General features: G+C 49.9%; 1 protein-coding gene across 2 annotated transcripts in view; it reads left to right on the top strand.

Moving 5' to 3' along the window:
• Positions 1-12,606: 12,606 nt before the first annotated feature.
• Positions 12,607-22,312, top strand: part of ARMC9 (armadillo repeat containing 9) — a 188,546-nt gene continuing 178,840 nt past the window's right edge. For both annotated transcript variants that reach the window (XM_033229873.1, XM_033229874.1), the window contains exons 1-2: positions 12,607-12,756; positions 20,355-20,446. In XM_033229873.1, coding sequence (XP_033085764.1) covers positions 20,396-20,446 — 51 coding nt within the window. In that variant the 5' untranslated portion in view covers positions 12,607-12,756; positions 20,355-20,395. The remainder of the gene's footprint in view (positions 12,757-20,354; positions 20,447-22,312) is intronic.

Genomic DNA, 22,312 nt, shown 5'->3' with positions numbered 1-22,312 from the left:
GGTACCTGCTCTGGATAGGGTGCAGTGGTCAGGCTGTGCAGGAGAAGGTCAGAGAATGTTGTGGGGCCATGTGTGCCCAGGGCCAGCAGCAGAGACACAGCTGAGATCCCAGAGTGGCCACCACCTCCAGGGCAGCCAAGTCCTTGAGCCACTCCCGGGTCCTACCACCCTTGGACCCAGCCACTGAAGGCTCAAGTTCTTCGCCCAGACCTCCCCAGTCAAAGTGCTCAGCACAGGAAGCGCCGTGGGCCTGGGTGGGGGTCAGCTATCCTCCCCAGGCTCTGGCCAACAGGCATGAGCTATTTTGTTATTATTATTTTTAATTTGTGGGGTACATGAGATGTTTTGATTCAGGTATGCAATATGAAATAAGCACATGACGGAGAATGGGACATCCACCCGCTGGAGCATTTGTCCTTTGTGTTGCCGGCAGTCCAATTACACTCTAAGTTATTCCAAAATGTACAGTTATTGACTACAGCCACCCTGTTGTGCTATCAAATAGTAGGTCTCATTCAATCATTCTATGTTTTGTACCCATTAAGCATCCCCATCCCCTTCCAAGCCCCCCCGCCACCCTTCCCAGCCTCTGGTAACCATCCTTCTACTCTCTATGTCCATGAGATCAATCACTTTGATTTTTAATTATAATTATATTTATTTATGTATTTATTTTGAGACAGAGTCTCACTCTGTTGCCCAGGCTGAAGTGCAGTGGTGTGATCTCGGCTTGCTGCAACCTCCGCCTCCCGGGTTCAAGTGATTCTCATGCCTCAGCCTCCCAAGTAGCTGGGATTACAGGCGAGTGCCACCATGCGTGACTAATTTTTGTATTTTTTGTAGAGACGGGGTTTCGCCATGTTGCCCAGGCTGGTCTCAAACTCCTGAGCTCAAGCAATCCTCCAGCCTTAGCCTCCCAAAGTGCTGGGATTACAAGCATGAGCCACCGCGCCCAGTTGTTTTGATGTTCAGATCCCACAAATAAGTGCAAGATTTGTCGTTCTGTGAACTCTCTTGGCTTTTCATGCTGTGCCCACCTATAAAGAGAATGCCACTCCCCTGCAAGTGCCCTCACCCAGGGGAAATGCACAGATAGCTTGAGGGGTCCCACAGGTGGCTGGACACCCGTGCACCTCAATGTCAGGGACATGCTCCCACTATCTTGTGCTCCTATGTGGGCTGGAAAATGTCCCTCTAAAATTCATTTCCACCCAGCGCTCACAAGGTGACCTTATCTGGAAATAGGACCCTTGCAGATGTAATTAGTTAAGATGTGGTCATACTGGAGTAGCATGGTTCTCCAGCACCAGAAGCCAGGAGAGAGGCAGGGATCAGATTCTCCCTCCAAGCCTTCAGAAGCAGCTAACGCTACTGATCTGATGTCAGGCTTCTGGCCTCCGGAACTGGGAAAGAATCAGTTGCTGCTGTTTCAGCTGCCCAGCTGTGCTCACTTGTTACGGGAGCCCCGGCAGACTGATAAGCCACCAGCCATGGTTCCTTTCCCAAGGCCACCTTGTGGTCCAATGTGCCACCTGGGCTTCAGACGGTATATCTGCGTTCCAGCCATCAGGAGAGGGAGGAGGGAGAATGCTGAAGGCACAACCTCCCCCTTGAGGGACTCTTCCCAGAAATTGTACACATCATTTCTGTCTTCATTTGGCCAGAGATTAATCACTTAGTGGTATGTGCCCAGCTAAAAATGTTTGGTTTGGCTGGGCGCAGTGGCTCATGCCTGTAATCCCAACACTTTGAGAGACTGAGGTGGGCGGATCACTTGAGGTCAGGAGTTAGACACCAGCCTGACCAACATGGCGAAACCCCATCTCTACTAAAAATACAAAATTGGCTGGGTGTGGTGGTAGGCGCCTATAATCCCAGCTACTCGAGGGCTGAGGCCTGAGAATCGCTTGAACCCAGGAAGTGGAGGTTGCAGTGAGCCGGGATCATACCATTACACTCCAGCCTGGGCAACAGAGTGAGACTCTGTCTCAAAAACAAAAACACACACACACAAAGTTTGGTTTTATTCCTTTTATTCCTTTGGAACCAGGGGAAAAGAAAGATGGAGGCGCTATGCTGCACACACCACAATAAACAACCTTCCTCTTTTGGGGGCTTCTGGCCCCCAAGTCCCAACACCCCCTGACGGAGCCAGTGCCTTCAGCACCTCCATGAGCAGCTCACCACCTTGCTAGCTCCCTTTCTCCCCAACTCCAAAGCTCCTTCTAGGCCCCCTTCTAGGCCAGGACACCCCAGGTCAACCCCAGTGCCCCCATGGGACCACACACCCTCCACCCCCTTTGGCACTGAGATGTAAAAGGCCCCCAGGCACGAGGACTCCACTTCCTTGAAGGCAGTTCTGAGACCCCGGAGTCTCACCCTGCTCCTCTTCCCACCTCACCCTAGAGGACTTATGTATGTATTCCTTCCTAATGAATCCATTGCTCTTCCTAAGAGGAAATCTGGAGAAGGAAAGGACCTTCGTCTGCTTCCATGGGACCCCATTACCTTTCCAGCCTGCTTGGTCGGTTGGGCTTCCCCGCCCACAGCCAGAGAACCCTCAAATTCAAAGTGTCTCTTCCCTCCGCCCCCGCTGGCTAACAGGCCTGGAGTAAAGGACACTGTGAGGTCCAAGCTGCTCAGGCTTCCTCAGCCTCAGAGCTCTCAAGGGGCGAGTTGAAGGCTTTCTTGAAAGCAGGGTGTCCCCGCCTCCCCAAAGCCCTTCCCACAGACTTCTCTCACTCTCCACGTGTTTTCTGGCTGGTCCCAGGGACTCCCTTGCCTCTAGTAGGATGAATCCCAGAGATTTTTGGCTCCCAAATGGGACTCCGGTGCTAGGAGCGCCTCCTGGGAGCCGGGACCCGCTGCACCCTGTGGTTATGGGACTGGAAGATGGCTGCCAGGTCTTCACCCGCAACGTGGGGAACGCTATCGCGACGTGTTCATCCTGAGGGCTGGGGCGCTGACGGGCCAGGGCGCAGCTCTCTGAGCCTCAGCTGTCTGTATTTGATGACGCTGCCCCTTGGGTCTGTGCCGGTGTTCTCGTGTCAGCCTCCGGATGTACCCAGACCCTTGCGGGCCAACCTCTGTCAAGACCACCCCAGCCCTCAGATAGGGTTTGCTTAAATCTAAAGGGTGGGCAGGGCTCATGTCACTTTTTTCTGGATAGCTTCTAAGCCTTGATTCAAAGCAGGGGCCGAAAATACCGAGGGGAGTGGGTGACTTAACTCCATTTACTAGAAGCCTCTGAGCCTGGACAAACTGCCGCCACACTGCACATAACTTCAGCACATCTGCCTCCTTCAGCACCTCCCCCAGGATCCCGGGGCCCCTTTCCAGGACCTGGTCCAGGCATGGAGAAAGAGGAGGACACAGCTGCTCCCCTATCACAGAGGGAGGGAGCAGGGGGCCCCTAGAGCTGAGATGCAGCCACTTGTTCTTTCCTCCTGCCTCCTGGGCAGGAAGGGAGGCCTGGGATGGAGGCTGGCTCTGCCAGGGAGCCTGTAAGAGTGCAGACTCTGCCTTGCAAGTGATCAGTGTGAAGCGCTGAAGTCAAAAGGGATCCTTTACCCAATACACTCAGGCATTTCAGAAAGTCAAGAGGGTGCAGCCACGCCAGGGTAAGGACTAGGTCACCAGGCTCCAGGGAAGACCCTGGAAGGCCTCGGTGGCTCCTCTCTGGTTCTCAGCAGACCCAAGATTACCCACGCAGAGCTGACATGCAGTCCCAGTTCCACACAGGGCTGAAAACGGAGCGGAGAGGGAGAGAGCCGGCCGGAAGCCCAAGGGCAGAAGGCACTGTGAAGTCCTATTTCCAGCCCTGCAGAGCGGTACCAGCTCCGCCTCTGACTTCTCGGGGATGTGAGCCAAGGAAGGCCCTTTTGGCTTAAGCTGTTTCAAGGCAAGTTCCTGTCACTGAACATGGAGGATCCCTTCTTTCCTAAGACACCGGACAGCTCTGATCTGTCCTTTGTAAGGAGTTCAGGCAGGGAGGGAAAGGGCCAGGGGCCGGACCAGAGAGAACTTGCAATAAGGGACCCTGGTGGGCCTGGGCTGCCGGCCGAGGCAGCTCCACAGTCAGGGGCTGAGGGCTAAGCCGGGGCGTGCTGAGAGGGGGCGGCTTGCTGATGGGAGGAAAACAGTGAACCTAGGACGCCTGGATGGGGACTGACTCTCCACTCCAGGGCGTATGTTTTCTGGGAACCTCTCGCCTCCTGACCACTGGGCTGGCAGAGATGGACCTGGGTTCCTGGAAATGACGGCCTAGGGGAGGAGGGGGTGCACCTGGGGCCAGGTCGGGCGGTGCTGGCTGCTCCCCAAGACTCTACCTGAGTCCCCCGCGGCAACCAATCCCAATCCTTCCCACACCGGAGATCACTACAGTGGCCCACCCTTCGTTAAGTTTACTGGGTAAAAATCCCTCCAGTCCCTCGCTCGCTCCTCTTGGCTGGAGGCCGCGGGACAGGGCTCACCCCCGCCCGCCAGGACCCAGATCGGGAACTGGCCCCCGCGCCAGTCTGGCTGCGTCTGGGCCGCTTCCTGGGCTGCTCGGCCGCCCGGTTGCTCCCCCTGAGACATTTATCCCCGGGGGGCAGGGCCCTGGGGAGGCTGCCCTCCCTGCACTGGCTGCGGGTCTGTCCTTGGAGTTGCCTGCGGTACCCAGTGGGACGGCAGCTGGGCTTTCTTGGACGCAGATGCTGCCGGGGCCCTGCCTAAGACCCTTGAGTTCCAGCAGAGGCACCCAGACTGCTGAGCCAGAAGATTTGCGTTTCTTTTCTTTTCTTTTCCTTTCTTTCTTTCTTTCTTTTTTTTTTTTTTTTTGAGACAGTCTTGCTCTGTCGCCAGGCTGGAGCGCAGTGGCACACAATCTCGGCTGACTGCAACCTCTGCCTCCCAGGTTCAAGCGATTCTCCTGCCTCAGCTTCCCAAGTAGCTGGGATTACAGGCACCCACCACCACACTCGGCTGATTTTTTGTGTGTTTTTAGTAGAGACGGGGTTTCACCATGTTGGCCAGGCTCGTCTGGAACTCCTGACCTCAAGTGATCTGCCCGCCGTGGCCTCCCAAAGTCCTGGGATTACAGGCATGAGCCACCACGCCTGGCCCCAGATTTGCATTTCTAGCAAGTTCTTGGGTAATGCCGCAGTAGTGGTCAGTCCTTCCAAATTCCCTCCTCAATAGGCCTATGGTTTCTCTTTCAGTTTCAAATTTCTGTCACCAGTAAAAGACAGGAGCAGAAAGGAGTTCTACAGGGTACCCTTGACTTTGGGTTCAGCAGATCTCATAGGACATTCATTATAGGTGGGGAGAAGGGTGAAGGGAGAGTTAAGGTTACTATGTGCACCCTCTAGTAGCATGAATTGTTTAGTGGTAAGATTAACCAACCATTTGTTAGCTAAGTTCTTGCTTTGTCTCATACACACCCCCTCTCTAGACCATATGTGGGTCTAACTGCAAAAGTAATCATCGAAACGCAACGTTTGTTTGGGGCAAGAAGGCCTAGTGTTTAGACTAAGTCAACAATGAGGCCAGGAAATGCTTTGTGGCTTGCAGGAATCCCTTCTGCCTCTGAAAGGAAGGGATGACCACATGAATAAAGATGTTCTCTGGACCAGGCACAGTGGCTCACGCCTGTAATCCCAGCACTTTGGGAGGCCAAGGCGGGTGGGTCACAAAGTCAGGAGTTTGAGACCAGCCTGACCAACATGATCAAAACCCGTCTCTACTAAAAATACAAAAATTAGCTGGGTGTGGTGGCGCGCACCTGTGATCCCAGCTACTCAGGAGGCTGAGGCAGGAGAATCACTTGAACCAGGGAAGCAGAGGTTGCAGTGAGCTGAGGTTGTGCCATTGCACTCCAGCCTGGATGACAAGAGCGTGACTCCATCTCAAAAAAAAAAAAAAGTGCTCTCTGTGTGCCACATCTTGCTGGTCACCCAGGTGTGTTGACCTGCCAGGACACTACCCAAATGTGGTCATTTTAGCATCTATTCCTCCAGCTGAAACCAACATGCCACCCTCTGGGCTAACATCCTGCACCCTGTGATGTGCTTTTTTAAACGTGCTCAGAAAGTGACAGTTCTCATGAAAAGTCTTAAGTGTCTATGTCTATGAACACCACTGATGAAAGCCCCAGCAATCTCTCCACGTGTGCTTGCTTGGAAACCACCTGGGAATCCAGTCTTGCTCTTTCAGGTGTTCATTTTGAGGCCTGAGTTTTTCTGCCAACCTCATCCAGGCCACAGAACAACTGGGGCAGTGATGCGGCTCACATCCTTGGGACAGGGGAGGAAGGACACATACTAGAGGCCACGGTGGCTGCTCAGTGACTTTCAGGGGCTGCCTGCTCTACCGCCCACCGAGAGCTCTTTTGGGAGATGAATATTTCCCCCCGGTGTGCTCTCCTTCCAAGAAATCTTCAGCTTCCAGATATAAACAGCTTTTGGAAGGGGAGTGGGAGGAGAAGCAGCCTTTGGGAGACAACTGCTCCTCCACCTCTACATGGACTCCGGGCTGGGAAGATGGATGGAACTGCATCCCCCACACGTCATGAGTTTTGAGCAGCGACCAAGATCCAACTTTCCTGGAAGGAAATGTTGTTCGCTTAAGCAGCGTCTTGTAATTCATCTCTTGATTTATGCCGGGCATTTCAGTACGTTCCTCCTCCAACCCACTGATTAGATCCAGGCGCTGGGCTTGCTCAGAAACATGCTCTTGGTCTGAACTCCCCCTGCAGGAGCTCCGGGATGAGGCAACTGTGTTTAGTCTAGCTGGCCGCTGGTCTGCCTGGGTGGGTCGGGCTCACTGTGCTTGATTTAGGTGGCTTCACCCTTTCATGCAACTCAGGAAAGGAACGTTTACCAACTCTCCCTCTTTACTTGTGGTCTCAGCTCTTTGCCTTCCAATGAAGACAGCAGCCAGGAAGATGCCTGCTATGCCTGCAAAGATGACTTCATTCATCAACTGTGTGTAGCAGGCCACAGAGGAGTGTGACCTCTTGCCCCTAAAGTGCTGGGGCCCACAGAGGGCTCTAGGCTGTAGAAGAATCAGCTGTGTCCCCCACCGGAATGCAGAGCTCCATCAGTCCCTTTGATGTCCAATGCAAGGCTGAAGATGTTGGCTACAGTGTTCTGCATATTCCAAGTATTTAATGTGAGGTTAAGTTTTCCCCAGCACCAGTGTCATTATAATCCTAGAATCTGAGTGATGGGTGTATGGTGATTCACTAAACTATCCTCTGGTTTTGCATATGTTTGACATTTTCATAATTAAACAATTTAGAAAGTCAACTTGGGCCCAATGGCAGTATGTTTCCTATTTTGGGAAAACTGGAGTGCTCAAACAAGAACATTTGGGACAAATGCGATGCTTTGGCAGGTCCTAAGAGTGGGGAAGTTGAGGCAGCTGGTTCAACGTATTGCTATCAACTCATGGAATATACACAGCAGAGCCAACCTAGAGACCGCCTGGAGGAAGCTTCAGATCTAAGCAGCTTTGCCTGTTGTGACAAAAGTATCCTTTGTACTCCCACCAGAACACATCGAATAAATTAAATAGACTGAGATTGATTCAGAGATTTTTCCACCTTAATATTTGCATTATGCACTACACAACTGTTCAGGATTCGAAGAAAGTCTTAAATTGTAACTAAGGAATTATAGCAGTTTAATAATTTTTAAACTCTATCAAACCATACCTATTTGTTCCATATCACTCCTAGTCATAGGGATGATACAATTCAGAAACTAACCCAGATCCCTGACAACTTGAGCTACTGGTAAGAAGCTAGCTACTTCCGTATTTATTATAAGAAAATGAACCACCACCCCTGTTGCTGAGGCCACTTTTAGTTGATATGACATTGTGAAATAAGAAAAATATATAATTAGGCCAGGCACAGTGGCTCACGCCTATAATCCTAGCACTTTGAGAGGCTGAGGTGGGCGGATCACCTGAGGTCAGGAGTTCGAGACCAGCCTGGCCAACATGGTGAAACCCCATCTCTACTAAAAATACAAAAACTAGGTGGGCGTGGTGGCGAGCGCCTGTAATCCCAGCTACTTGGGAGGCTAAGGCAGGAGAATCATTTGAACCCAAGAGGCAGAGGTTGCAGTGAGCTGAGATTGTACCACTGCACTCCAGCCTGGATGACAAGAGCAAAACTCCGTCTAAAAAAAAAAAAAGAAAAGAAAAATATATAATTGGTCTCTGCCCCTGGTTCCTGGCACAAAGCTCCTAAAATTCTTGTCATTTCCTGAGTGATGGGGCACTAGGTGGATCTTTTTGTTCTATTTAGTCTTTGTCCCTTGCTCCTGATGAGGGATCCTAATCCTTGGAATTTCATGGGTAATGGGAACATCTAGTATTCTAATGAGATGACTCTTGGTAGGCTGGTCACCAGCAAAACCAAGCCATGGTTAGAAGCTTGGAACTTTCAGCCCCATCCCCATCTTCTGGGATAGGAAGAAAGGCCAGAGATTGAGTTAATAATCGATTGTGCCAGCCGGGCACGGTGCCTCACGACTGTATTCCCAGCACTTTGGGAGGCCGAGGCAGGCGGATCACCTGAGATCGAAAGTTCGAGACCAGCCTGACCAACATGGAGAAACCCTGTCTCTATTAAAAATACAAAATCAGCTGGGCATGGTGGTGCATGCCTGTAATCCCAGCTACTTGGGAGGCTGAGGCAGGAGAACCATTTGAATCCTGGAGGCGGAGGTTGCGGTGAGCCGAGATCACACCATTGCGCTCCAGCCTGGGCAACAAGAGCGAAACTCTGTTTCAATAATAATAATAATAATAATAACAATCAATTGTGCCTGTGTTATGAAACCTCTGTAAAAATCCCTGAACTATAGCGTTCGAAGAGCTTCTAGACTGCTGAACCATGGAGGTAACTGGAGAGGGCATGGAAGCTCTGCGCCCCCATCCTTTGCCCTGGGTACTGCTTCATCTGGCTGTTTATCTGTATCCTTTGTCACATTCTTTATAATGAGCCAGTACATGTGTTTCCTTCTATGAGCCATCCTAGTAAATTAATGGAACCCTCATTTATAGCCATTTGGCTAGAAGTATAGGTGACAACTGCTACTTTTGACTGGCATCTGAGGTGGGGGACAGTCTTGTGGGACTGAGCCTTTGACCTATGGGATCTGATTCTAACTCCAGTCATTAGCTAGTATCAGAATTGAATTGTAGGACAATCAGTTAGTGTCTGCTGGATAGTTGCTTAGTGTGTAGGGAAAAACTTCCATACATCTGCTGTCAGAAGCGTTGTGTCACACCTGTAATCCCAGCACTTTGGGAGGCCAAAGCAGGAGGATCGCTTGAGCCTAAGTGTTCGAGACAAGCCTGGGCAACAAAATGGGACCCCACCTCTAAAAAAAAAAATTAAAAAAAAAAGCCTAGCATAGTAGTGCGTGCTTGTAGTCCCAGCAGCTAGTTGGGAGGCTGAGGCGGGAGGATCACTTGAGCCCGGAAGGTCAAGGCTGCAGCAAGCTATGACTGTGCCACTTCACTCTAGCCTGGGCAACAGAGTTAGACTCTGTCTCAAAAGAAAAACAAAACAGTGTTGAGTGTGAGAAGAGTAAAAACAGTCAGTTTGGTTTTTCCTATCTCAGACATACAGAAATTATGTTTATATTAGTTTATATTAGTCTGGCCTCTTTTGGTTGCAAGTGACAGAAACCCAACTTGAACAAGTTTATTAATTACATTTTTTTTTTTTAAATACAGACGTATTTTTTTTTTGTACAGATGGATGTTGCTGTGTTGTCTAGGCTGGTCTGAAACTCCCGACCTCAAGCAATTCTCCCCCTTTGGCCTTCCAAAGTGCTGGGATTATAGGCATGAGCCACCATGCAGGTTCAAAACTGTTGGAATTAAAAAGACAGTTGAAGTTGGATGCAGTAATATGTGTAATCCCAGCACTTTGAGAGGCTGAGGCAGGCAGGTGGCTTGAGCTCAGGAGTTTGAGACCAGCCTGGGCAACATGGTAAAACTCTGTCTCTACAAAAAGTACAAAAATTAGCTGGGCATGGTGGCACATGCCTGTGATCCCAGCTATGAAGGAGGCTGAGGTGGGAGGATTGTTTCAGCCCAGGAGGCAGAGGTTGCAGCAAGCTGAGATTGCGCCACTGCACTCCAGCCTGGGTGACAGAGTAAGACCCTGTCTTAAAAAAAGAAAAAATAAAAAAGACAGTTGATTGGAAGGATGCTGGAGGAGCTATAAGAACAAGTGCAGCTCCAGGGAACTCAGATCCTGGGAGCAGGGATTTGATGCCCCCAGCACTTTCTTTGCATTTCTCTAGGTAATGGCTTCACCTTCTCAGTCTTTCCCATGTAGTGAAGGCTGTAGGCTGCCCTGGAGTCTCATTTTACAATAACCTGACCATACTTCAACAGCAAAATCCCAGGGAAGGGCTGTCATTGGCTTTGCTTGGCTCATATGCCCATCCTGGACCCATCACTGAGGCCAGAGGGATGGGGTAAGATTGGTCCAGTCTGGACCATCTGCCCATCCTGTGGTCAGGGATGGGGTGAGTGGAGTATGTTACCAGAAGGGAGAGGGGAGGTAGACAGACAAAGACAATAAGCCACCACAATTACCATAATCCTAGCAGTCAGGCAAATGCACTCAGGAGGGAAAGCAAAGCAGGAGGAGTGTTCACGGCGGCTCAGAGCCCAGGGTCCAGAGACACAGAGACCTGGGTTTAGTCCTGGTCTCCTCAGCGGTGTAAACTTGAGGAGTTTCTTAATCCTCTATGCCTCATGTTGTTTATCTTGCCAAAGACAAAACAGACAGCTGTAATCTCAGCTAATCAACCATGAGACGAAGAATGAGAAGCTGAAAGGTCTGTACTTGGCCTTGCCAGCAGGCTCGGGCAGAAGGGAAAAGGTCTGCATTTGTCCTTGTCAAAGGTAAACGAGGGGGTCATCCGTGCATCATACGGGAGGCATGAGAAAGAGAGGACAGTGAGTCTGATGAAGTCATATGTGGAAGGGTAGTTCTTTCTGGTAAACTACTTCCCAGAACACAAAAGTGTGGAGGATTTTAGAAAACAAAAGGTTTGGGGGTGGGTGGGTGAGATTTCTTAATTATGGCTGTTTTCTAAGAGCACAGGGCTCAGGTTAATAACAACATTGTCAATCAGTAAAATGCTGAAAATATTATTCATCTCATAGATGTGGTTTTAGAATTAAAAACTTTTTTTTTTTTTGAGACAAAGTCTCACTCTGTTGCCCAGGCTGGAGTGCAGTGGCTTGATCTCAGCTCACTGCAACCTCCACCTTCCAGGTTCAAGCGATTCTCCTGCCTCAGCTTCCCGAGTGGCTGGGACTATAGGCACTGCCACTATGCCCAGCTAACTTTTGTATTTTTAGTAGAGACGGGTTTCACCATGTTTGCCAGGCTGGTCTCAAACTCCTGACCTCAGGTGATCCACCTGCCTTGGCCTCCCAAGTGCTGAGATTACAGGTGTGAGCCACAGTGCCCGGCCTGGTGTGAGAATTAAATAGAACAATCTATATGATTCACTTAGCACAATGCTGGGCACACATATAGGCTGCACGTTTTGCCAACAAAAATACAGAACAATATAACATCCTACATGCACAATAAAATGAAGCAGCATTTGGGATCTACTTACATTAAAACATCTGAAATTTACATTTAACTGTGTGTCCTGTATTTTGTCTGGCAACTCCTGGCATACAGTTGTGTTGATGATAAATATTATGGCCATGGATTGAAGATTTATTTTCAATCCATATTACCTGGACAGAAGGTAGGGCTCTCTTCCACTAAATACAGCTTTTTTTTTCTTTTGGAAGACAATCCACTGGCAGGGCTGGGGACTGGGGAGGTGCTGGCCACAGCGCATCTTAGGGCTTCTTCAAAGGCGAGCTGACCTGCCTTCTCCGTGCCCCATTCCCTGTCTCTGGCCCTGGTAGCCTCCTCCTTCTTGGAAGCATGGAGGTGGAAACACTGAGGTGGCAACGGGAGACTCCCGCAGAACCTCAACGCCTGGAGGGGAGGGCTTTTCCATCTATGGCCACCTCCTCCTCCTCACCCTCCAGCACTAAGTTGGGCGACTAGCAAGTGCTCATTCAGTACTGATGAACTTCAAAAGCATCAGGTGCAAAGAGAGGGAAGCCGTGTGCTCCTGATTTATTTTTAAAAGCCCACATTTCACATGGAAAACAAAAAGTTTCTCTGAAATCCCTGGAAACTGCTGCAACGGGCGGGACCCTGGTGCCTGGAGCTTTAATGCATATCTTGGGCGTCACTTTTGGTTCTAAGGTGGCCCCAGGTCCCTCCGGTAGGATGGGAGTAACCACGCCTGACTCTTCCCACAGACATCACACGGTCCTGGTTTGTGTTCTCTACAGGACCACAAGCTCCTTGAGGCAAGGGGTTGAGCCTGCTCCGGCTCATCCCCAGAGCCGGCACAGTGACTGGCGTAACGAAGGGGAAATGAACGAATGAATGAACGAACGAACAAAAGTGGAGTGGTGGAGGGGACCGCACGAGACGTAAACGGCTGCCACTGCTGGGCTGTGGACTCTCACTTCCGGCGCCAGGAAGTTTCGGGGTCGCCCACCTTCCCTCCCAGGCTGCTCCGCGCCAGCAGCGCTCCGCGCGATTGGCTGCGCAGCCCCACGTGATGCCGGGGTGGCGGCAGCGGTTGCCCGGGTGACGGCTGCCGAGGTGGCGGCCGGGCTGGGTGAGCGCGAGTGTCCGCCGCCGAGCAGCAGGTAAGTGCGTCCCCGGATGCAGCCGGGTCACCCTCAGCCCGCCGTCCTGGCGCTAGGAGGAGCAGCGGTGGGGTTGGAGGGCCGAGGCTCTGCGGACCTCTTGTTCCGAGGAATACCCCGACGCGCCCGCTCCGCCGCCGCCGGATGCTACCACTTCTCGCCTGCGGTCCAGGGATCTTTCTCCGGTGAGGGCCGAGGCGGCCTCCTGGACATCCCAAGCAAGGACGGGCGCAGCTGCTTCCCGCAAGTACTCCCTGATCTTTGCTGCAGCAGTAGTCCCTGATCTTTGCTGCAGTGGGGCAGACTTGGAGGGGAACCCCCAACCCGTCTAGCTGGTGGTGGCGGTGCGAGCGGGTTACCCGGGGTTTAGATCTCCCTCATAATCTCCATCTGCTAGCCACGTTCCTCAGGCACCCAGGTGACGTCGATTCCACCTCATCTAAGGAAAAACAGGATGCGTGCTGTGCAGATTCGGCTTCCATACAAATCCCGTAATCCCACCCGTTTGTAGGCCCCGAATCTTTATTATACATGAATTCAAAAGCTGCCACTGCACTCCCCAAGTGTGACTGGAAAAGTTTTTCTTAGTTTCTGCATGGAGGAGAGCAGTGGTTCTCAAACTTGAGAGTGTATAAAAGTCACCCAGGGAGCTTGTTTAAAAGGCAGATTTCTGGGCATGGTGCCTGCCATGGTGTTCAGTAAGACCGGGGTGGAGGGAGGAATCTTCATTTGCACAAGGGTGCCCAACTGATTCTTATTTAGGTGGTCCAGACTTTGGGGAAATACTGTGTCGTGGTTCATATCAGCCACTTAGTCACTTACTGTGGCTGTAGGGAGTGTGTCAGACTTCCCGAGCCTCAAATTGCCTCATCTGGAATGGGAAAATAGAAACTACATTCACCTCTCAGGTTTACTATGAAGATTAAATGTAAAGCATTTTGCACATTGCCTGGCATACAATATACCCTCAATAAATGGTACCTATTATGATATGAACGTTTAGAGAAAATTCTGTAATTTCTTTTTCTTTTTTATGAGATGGAGTCTTTCTCTGTCGCTCAGGTTGGAGTGGAGTGGCGCAATCTCGGCTCACTGCAACCTCCACCTCCTGGGTTCAAGCGATTCTCTTGCCTCTGCCTCCCTAGTAGCTGGGATTACAGGTGCACATGCCACCACGCCTGGCTAATTTTTGTATTTTTAGTAGAGATGGGGTTTTACCATCCGCCTGCCTCGGCCTCCCAAAGTGTTGGGATTACAGGTGTGAGCCACTACGCCCAGCCAATTCTGTAATTTCTAAGAATGTCAGAGTAGTAGGATACCCAGCAGCACTCACGTTCAATGACAGTTGATCACAGCAGATGCTATTTAAATGGCTTACGGAGGACTACTCTAAGGAGGTGATGTTTATTAGGCACAGTGGTTAACCAGGTGAAGAGAGGGAAGAGTGTTGTAGGCGGAGAGAGTAATTTGTGCAAAGGCCTTGAGGTTGGAAGGAGCTCAAATTCTCACAAACTCACTTTTCCTGTTCCAGGGCCTTTAAAATGCCGTCCCCTCAGCTCAGGCTTCATTTATTCATCATATGCCTTGAGTACCTTTCTTGCTTACGAGGCACTCTGTTAGGTTCTGGGGATACGAAATTTAAATACAGCTCCCTGTCTTTATGAACAAGTTATAAGAAGTGCCAGGCACAGTGGCTCATGCCCATAATCCCAACACTTTGGGTGGGCGAATCACCTGAGGTCAGGAGTTCAAGACTACCATGGCCAACATGGTGAAACCCCATCACTACTAAAATAATACAAAAATTAGGCCAGGTGTGGTGACTCACACCTGTAATCCCAGCACTTTGGAAGGCTGAGGCAGGTGGATCACCTGAGGTCAGGAGTTCAAGACCAGCCTGGCCAATGTGGCGAAACCCTGTCTCTACTAAAAATACAAAAATTAGCTGGGCGTTGGTGGCGGGTGCCTGTAATCCCATATACTCGGGAGGCTGAGGCAGGAGACTCACTTAAACCTGGAAAGCAGAGGTTGCAGTGAGCCGAGATTGCGCCTTTGTACTCCAGCCTGGGCGACAAAAGTGAAACTCCGTCTCAACAACAACAACAACAAAAAATTAGCTGGGCGTCATGGCGCATGCCTGTAACCCCAGCTACTTGGGAGGCTGAGGTGGGAGAATCACTTGAACCTGGGAGCTGGAGATTGCAGTGAGCCGAGATCCCGCCACTGCACTCCAGCCTGGGCAACAGAGCTAAACTCCGTCTCAAAAAAAAAATAAATAAATAAAATAAAAATATAAAAAAATTCTTGGTAGGGAAAGAAGGGAGGGGTTGTTCATGGAAGACTTCTTGAAGGGGGTTAAGTCTGGCTTTGCTTGGAATCATGAGTCATGTTTACCTGGGGTTCAGGACATACATCAACCACAGGCTTAGGATCCTGGAAGAGCTTGTTACGTGGGGAAATGGCCAGGAGTTTGCTGTTGGCAGGGTCCAATGTGGGATTGATGGAAGGGAGCAAGGAGCGGGAGAAGGTAGGGGGAAGGTGGATTCTCTTGTCCAGAGAAAGGCTGGAGAGGTGGGTGTCCTCCAACAGCAACTGCCTTCTTCTGTCCCCTTTTGCATCTGGCAGGGCTGGTGTGGTGCATGAGGAGGTGTCCTGCCTGCTCCTCATTGCTGCTTCCAGATCACAACCCACTCCTTCACAAACCCCAGCTCCTTTGAAGCACATGGCAGACACTGTACCCTTTGCCAGCCCTCCCTGAGGCAGCCACTTCCCAGGGCAAGTCTCTCCAGTTCCCTTGGAGCCTCTAGCACCCTGCTGGCTGGCTAGTCCTTCATCTCTTTTACTTCACTTTTGGGGGTTTCCACATACTGGCCCCTCCGGTTTCTTCATCCTCCTTACTTGCAGGCATCTCTTTCCTCCATCCTCCTCATCCACCCACTCCCTTGGTTGAGAGCTTTTTAGTACTAGTCACCTTCGAATTCTTGCCTTCAGGCATCTGTCCCACTCTCTGCCCACTCCTTTCCATCTTTCATGCTCACTGGAATGTGGCTCCTTCAGCAGGCCTCGGACCTCAGCGCTTCCTCTGCCCTGCAGCCACCTTTTGTGTGTTTCCCTCCCCCATTCTTAACCTGATTGGTTCCAGTGTCCCATCATGGTTGTACTGTTTCCCCTTTCCTCTCTCTTCTAGAAGAACCTCTCGCATTGGTTAACCAAACTCAGATAGCTGAAAGTGCCTGGAGAAGAGCTGCAAAACTGTGCAGACTGATTCTATTTTAGATTCCAGTCCAGTGATCTTAAATGGACTCTACTACCAGCAACCCTGCCATGTTGCTGTAGTTACTTTGGTTCCCACCCTCGCTTCTTTTCAAACTGTCACCTTGCTTCTTACTTGCAGCTGATGACCTTGTTTCTTTCTTTTCTTTTTTTTTTTGGGATGGAGTCTCGCTCTGTTGCCCAGGCTGGAGTGCAGTGGTGTGATCTCAGCTCACTGCAAGCTCCGCTTCCCGGGTTCAAGTGATTCTCCTGCCTCAGCTTCCAGAGTAGCTGAGATTACAGGCACCCGCCACCACGCCCAGCTAACTTTTGTATTTTTAGTAGAGATGGGGTTTCACCATGCTGGCCAGGCTGGTCTCAAACTCCCAACCTCAGGCGATCTGCCTGCCTCGGCCTCCCAAAGTGCTGGGATTACAGGTGTGAGCCACCGCGCCTTATTTTCTTGTTTCACTTCCTTTTTTTTTTTTTTTTTTTTGAAACCGGGTCTTACTTTGTCACCTACGCTGGAGTGCTGTGGCATGATCCCAGCTCACTACAGCCTCGACCTCCCTGGTTCAAGTGATCCTCCTGCCTCAGCCACCCCAGTAGCTGGGATTACAGGCATGCACCACCGCGCCTGGCTCATGTTTGTATTTCTGTAGACATGAGGTTTCGCCACATTGCCCAGGCTGGTCTCGAGCTCATGAGCTCAGGTAATCTGCCTGTCTTGGTATCCCAAAGTGCTAGGATTACAGGTGTGAGCCACTGCACCCAGCCTATTTCATTTCTAATCACTAAATCTGTGTCTTTGCTCAGCACCCGTATTCTCTGCTATCCCTGTGAATGCCGTTCCTGCTTCTCCCTTAAACTCCAGGCTCATGTATCTCTAAGAATTAAAGAAAGAGGAGAGAAACACGAAGGGTGACTCGACAGTCAACAGGTTTGTTTCTTGGGTACCTGCCAAACTTCACCCTCTTACAATGGGCCTCAGTATAACAGTGGGCCCTAATAAGGACATTCTGTTCCCTTCAGGTCTACTAAGGGAAGCTAAAAGGAGACTTGGCGGGGTATGCCTCCAGCTGCAGAAAGATGTGTGGGAGCAGACATACAACTCTTCCCTCCCAGACAAGCACAACAAAGAGACAGAAGCAGTCCAAGCCTCTGATAAACTCTCCCACCCTGAATCCTTAAAAACTCTTAGTCTGTAAGAGAGTGTGGCTCTGACCTAACTCAGTTGGAAGTCCCTCCCAGGTTTGAAATAAACCTGTCGACTGTTGAGTGACCCTTCGTGTTTCTCTCCTCTCTCCTCTTTCTTTAGTTCTTATAATACCCACTGACCATTTCGGAACCTCCACTGGAATGTCTAACTGGCACACAGACTTACAGCCAAAACAGAGCTCTTGGTTTGACCTCAAAACACTCCTTCCCCATGTTTTCGTTGACTCATGAAATGACATCCTATTCGGCCAGCTGCTCAGATCCCAGGGTTCTTCCTTCCCTTCTTCCCCTCATGTCCCACAACCAGCCCATCTGCAGACTGTGCCTCTTCTGCCTTTTGCATCTGAACTCACCACGCTCATGGCCCCTCTTCCTTATCCAAATGACGCTCATGGCTGACGTGGCCTGAGCGGTACTTGTCTCCCTCTTCCCACTCCCCTCCAGTCTTCTCTGCAGAACAGGCAACATGCATATTAAAAAATGGACATCAGCAGCCGGGCGTGGTGGCTCACGCCTGTAATCCCAGCACTTTGGGAGGCAGAGGAGGGAGGATTGAGCTGAGGAGTTCAAGACCAGCCTGGGCAATGGTGAAACCCTGTCTCTGAAAAAACTAAGGCTGGGCACGGTGGCTCACGCCTGTAATCCCAGCACTTTGGGAGGCTGAGGCAGGTAGATCACATGAGGTCAGGAGTTCAAGACCAGCCTGGCCAACATGGTGAAACCCCATCTCTACTAAAAATACAAAAATTAACCAGGCATGCTGGTAGGCACCTGTAATCTCAGCTACTCGGGAGGCTGAGGCAGGAGAATTGCTGGAACCCGGGAGGCGGAGGCTGCAGTGAGCCGAGATTACGTCATGGTACTCCAGCCCAGGCAACAACAGTGAGACTCTGTCTCAAAAACAAAAACTAACAACAACAACAAAAAAAACCTCACCAAAAACCAAACAAAAAACCAGAAAACAAATTACTGGGGCATAGCAGCACACTCTGTAGGCGCAGCTACCCGGGAGGCTGACGTGGGAAGATTGCTTGAGCCCAGGAGTTTGAGGCTGCAGTGAGCTATGATCATGTCACTGCACTCTAGCCTGGGCAACAGAGGGAACTCTGTCTCAGGAAAAAAAAAAAAAAAACAGATGTTGTCAGTGCCCTCCTCCATATTCTCTCTGAGCCTCCTGTTACTCTCAGCCTAATGTCTAAGCCACTTACCAGCTCTGCAAGGCCCACCTGACCTGGCCTCGGCCCCCCCATTGCCTGCTGCTCTCTGCCTCATCTCTAGCTACATCCCAATACCCCAAGACTGCAGAGGTCTGCGGCCTGAGGCCTGTGACCTAGCAAAGCCCTCTTCCCCAGATCCAAGCGCTCAATCTTTGCTGAAATGTCACATTCCCAGTGAGGCCGTCAACCACTCTATCTAAAATAACCCCGTACCCGTCTCCTTCAGGTTCTGTCCCTTTCCTTGCACTGTTTTCTTCATGTCTGGAATTAATTTCCACTCCGTCTGTGTTTTTGAGCCCGTACTGTGTGCCAGGCACTGGTCTAGGCACTGGGGATGCCAGGGGAACACCTGTCAGGTGCTGTTGAGAAGAATCAAGCAGGAGAAAGGGCTGAGAGGTGATGGGCCGACCTCTTAGAAAGGGTGGTCAGGGCAAGACTGAGAAGGTGACAGTTAAGCAGAGACCTGAATGAGACGTGAGTATCTGAAGGAAGGGCAGTGAGCCAGAGTTAACGAGGGCAGGCATGTGCTTTGGGTGTTCAGTGGGTGTACACAGGAAGCACCCAGTGGCCATTGTGGCTCAGCTTTACAGAACAAATGGGAGTGTGTCAGAGGCCACGTTGTCTAGGGCTTTGGGAGTTGGGCCCAAGGAGTCTCGCCTTCATCTGAAGGGTGGTGGAACCACAGGAGGGTCCCAAGCAGGAAGAGAATGCTCATTGTTAAAGTGTAGAAATTGGATTGGAGTGGAGAGAGAGGAGATGGGGAAGCACTGCCAGAAAAATGTAAGGTTACAGACTGAGAAGAGATCTGACTGGGTGTGGTGGCTCATGCCTATAATCCCAGCACTTTGGGAGGCCAAGGCTGGAGGATTGCATTACCCAGGAGTTTGGCAGCTTAGTAAGACCCTGTCTCTACTTAAAAAAAAAAAAAAAAAAAAATTACCTGGGTATGGTGGGATGCACCTATAGTCCTAGCCACTGGGGAGGCTGAGGAGGGAGGATCGCGTTAGCCCGGGAGTTTTAGCTTACAGTGAGCTATGATCGCACCATTGCACTCCAGCCTGGGCAACACAGTGAGATCCTATCTCAAAAAAAAAAAAAAAATTGGAAGAGTTCTGATATATTCTGAATTTTATAGATGAAAAAAGGCTCTGCATTTCAGTGATTTGGCCCAGATCGGGTGCCAGTAATTGGCATGGTTAGCATTAGAGTCCAGACTTTTTAATTCCTCTGGGGTTACAGGCAGCTGGTTTGGGCTGAGCCTGGGGTGTGGGCCATGGGGAATGACTGCTTTGGGTACACCTCGAGGGAGAGCTGGTAGAAAGAGTAGGAAGAGTTTCTTTTGACTTTAGCCATTGTATTTCCTAGTGCTGCTGAACAAATGACCATAAACTGAGTGGTGTAAAGCAAAAAAGATTTATTATCTTCTAGTTCTGGAGGTCAGAAGTCTGAAATGGCTCTTACTGAGCTAAAGCCACGGTGTCTGCAGGGCTTGATCATTTCTGGATGCTCTGGGAGGATCTGTTCCTTGCCTTATGCAGCTTCTAGAGGCTACCTACCCTCCTTGGCTTATGCCACTTTCACCCCTTTAAAGCCTGCAGTGGCTGTTGTCTTTCTCACACCGCATCATCCTGACACTGACGCTCTTGCCTCCGTCTGCCCCCCTCCCTCTGCTGTGACTGCCTTGGGCCCACCTGGGTAATCCAGGATCATCCCCCAGTTTAAGGGTCAGCTGATGAGCAACCTTAATTCCATCTGCGCCTTAATTCCCCCTTGCCGTGTAACCTCACGTATTCACAGGTTCTGGGGATTGGAGCATGAATGTCTTGGGGGCCATTATTCTGCTCACCACAACCACCTTTTTGTGGTTTCACAGGTGATTGAAATGAAAGCTCTTATATTTTTGCCTTCTAGAGATTTTTGCTGTGAGAATTAATTACCAGTAACAGTTCAATATGGGGGACATTCTGGCTCATGAATCTGAATTACTTGGACTAGTGAGAGAGGTAGGTATATTATACAAAACAGAGGTCACAGAGAAACATCTTGAAAACTTGTGTTTTAAAATGCAACCAACTGTTTAGTGCCTTGTAGTGTTTCTTCTATTGTTATGTTGGAGCTATTTTTCTATTATATAATATTCCATGCATTTACATTTTGTTTTTATAACTAAACAGATCTTAAAGTCACTTAAAAAGTCCCTTGAAAGAAAATTATAAAAACAATACATGTCCATGGTAAAAGATTCAAGCACTACAGAAGTATAAAAAGGAAATTTCCCTCCCAGACTTTTTTCTATGAATAGTAAAAATATGTTCATATGCCTGTAGTTTGTTTTACAGAATGGGATGATACATTGTTCTGTAGCTTGCTTTTTATCTGCCAACAATAATATAGCATGAACATCTGCCTATGATCTGCCCTAGACATTTGAATGCCATAGAGTGTTTCATTGAGTAGATGCATCATAATTTTTTTAACTCATTATCTGGTAATGGCCTAGGTTTCCTACACTAAAAGCTTTGACAAGTAGGGCCCAGGCCTTAAACTTTCTGGTGCTGAAGAAATGGTTGGTGCTTGCTGCTGCTTAACTGTGTGAGTAACCATCTGCAGGTTGCGAGAGCCGTGGGCCTGGAGCAAGGATGAGGCATCCACCATGCAAATGCAGATTTGGAATTTGGTGGTGTGATGGTGAATATATATATATATATATATTTTTTTTTTTTTAATTTACATTAAAAATTTTTTTTAGAGACAAGGTCTTGTTCTGTCACCTAGGCTGGAGTGCAGTGGTGTGATCATGGTTCACTGTAGCCTTGAACTCCTGGGCTCAAGCAATCTGCCTGTCTCAGCCTCTCAGGTAGCTGAGACTACAGGCGTGCACGACCATGCTCAGCTAGGTTTTATTTTAATTTTTGTAGAGATAGGATCTCATTCTGTTGTCCAAGCTGGTCTTGAACTCTTGGCTTCAAGCAATCCTCCTGCCTCAGCCTCCCAAAGTTCTGGGATTGCAGACATGAGCCACTGCACCCTACCTGTATAACACATTTTCTTTTAAAAATTTATTTATCTGAGGTGGTGTCTCGCTTTGTTGCCCAGGCTGGTCTCGAAGTCCTGGGCTCAAGCAATCCTACCTCGGCCTCCCAAAGTTTTGGGATTACAGGCATGAGCCATGCCACCTGGCCTATAGCGCGTTTTCTTTTCTTTTCTTTTCTTTTTTTTTTTTTTTGAGACAGAGTCTCGCTCTGTTGCCCAGGCTGGAGTACAATGGCACGATCTCGGCCCACTGCAACCTCTGCCTCCCGGGTTCAAGCGATTCTCCTGCCTCAACCTCCCAAGCAGCTGGGATTACAGGCCCCCACCACCACGTCCAGCTAATTTTTGTGTTTTTATTAGAGACGGGGTTTCACCATATTGGTCAGGCTGGTCTCGAACTTCTGACCTTGTGCTCTGCCCACCTCGGCCTCCCAAAGTGCTGGGATTACAGGCGTGAGCCACCGCACCTGACACCACTTTTTCTTTATCCATTCATCTATTGATAGACACCTAGATCATTTCCATATCTTGGCTATTATGAAAAATGCTGCAATGAGCATGCGGATGCAGATATCTCTTTGAAATACTGATTTTATTTTCTTTCTATCTATACCCAGAAATGAAATTGCTGGATCATCTGGTAGTTCTGTTTTTGTTTGTGTGTGTGTTTTGAGATGGAGTCTTACTCTGTCACCAGGCTGGAGTGCAGTGGTGTGATCTCGGCTCACTGCAAGCTCTGCCTCCCAGGTTCAGGTAGTTCTCCTGCCTCAGCCTCCTGAGTAGCTGGGACTACAGGCACGCACCACTGCGCCCGGCTAATTTTTGTATTTTTAGTA

This window comes from Trachypithecus francoisi, unplaced genomic scaffold, assembly GCF_009764315.1.
Source record: "Trachypithecus francoisi isolate TF-2019V2 unplaced genomic scaffold, Tfra_2.0 Lachesis_group13, whole genome shotgun sequence".
Lineage (NCBI taxonomy): Eukaryota > Metazoa > Chordata > Mammalia > Primates > Cercopithecidae > Trachypithecus > Trachypithecus francoisi.
Note: the sequence above shows the minus strand (reverse complement) of the source record. Positions and strands in the feature narration are given on the sequence as shown.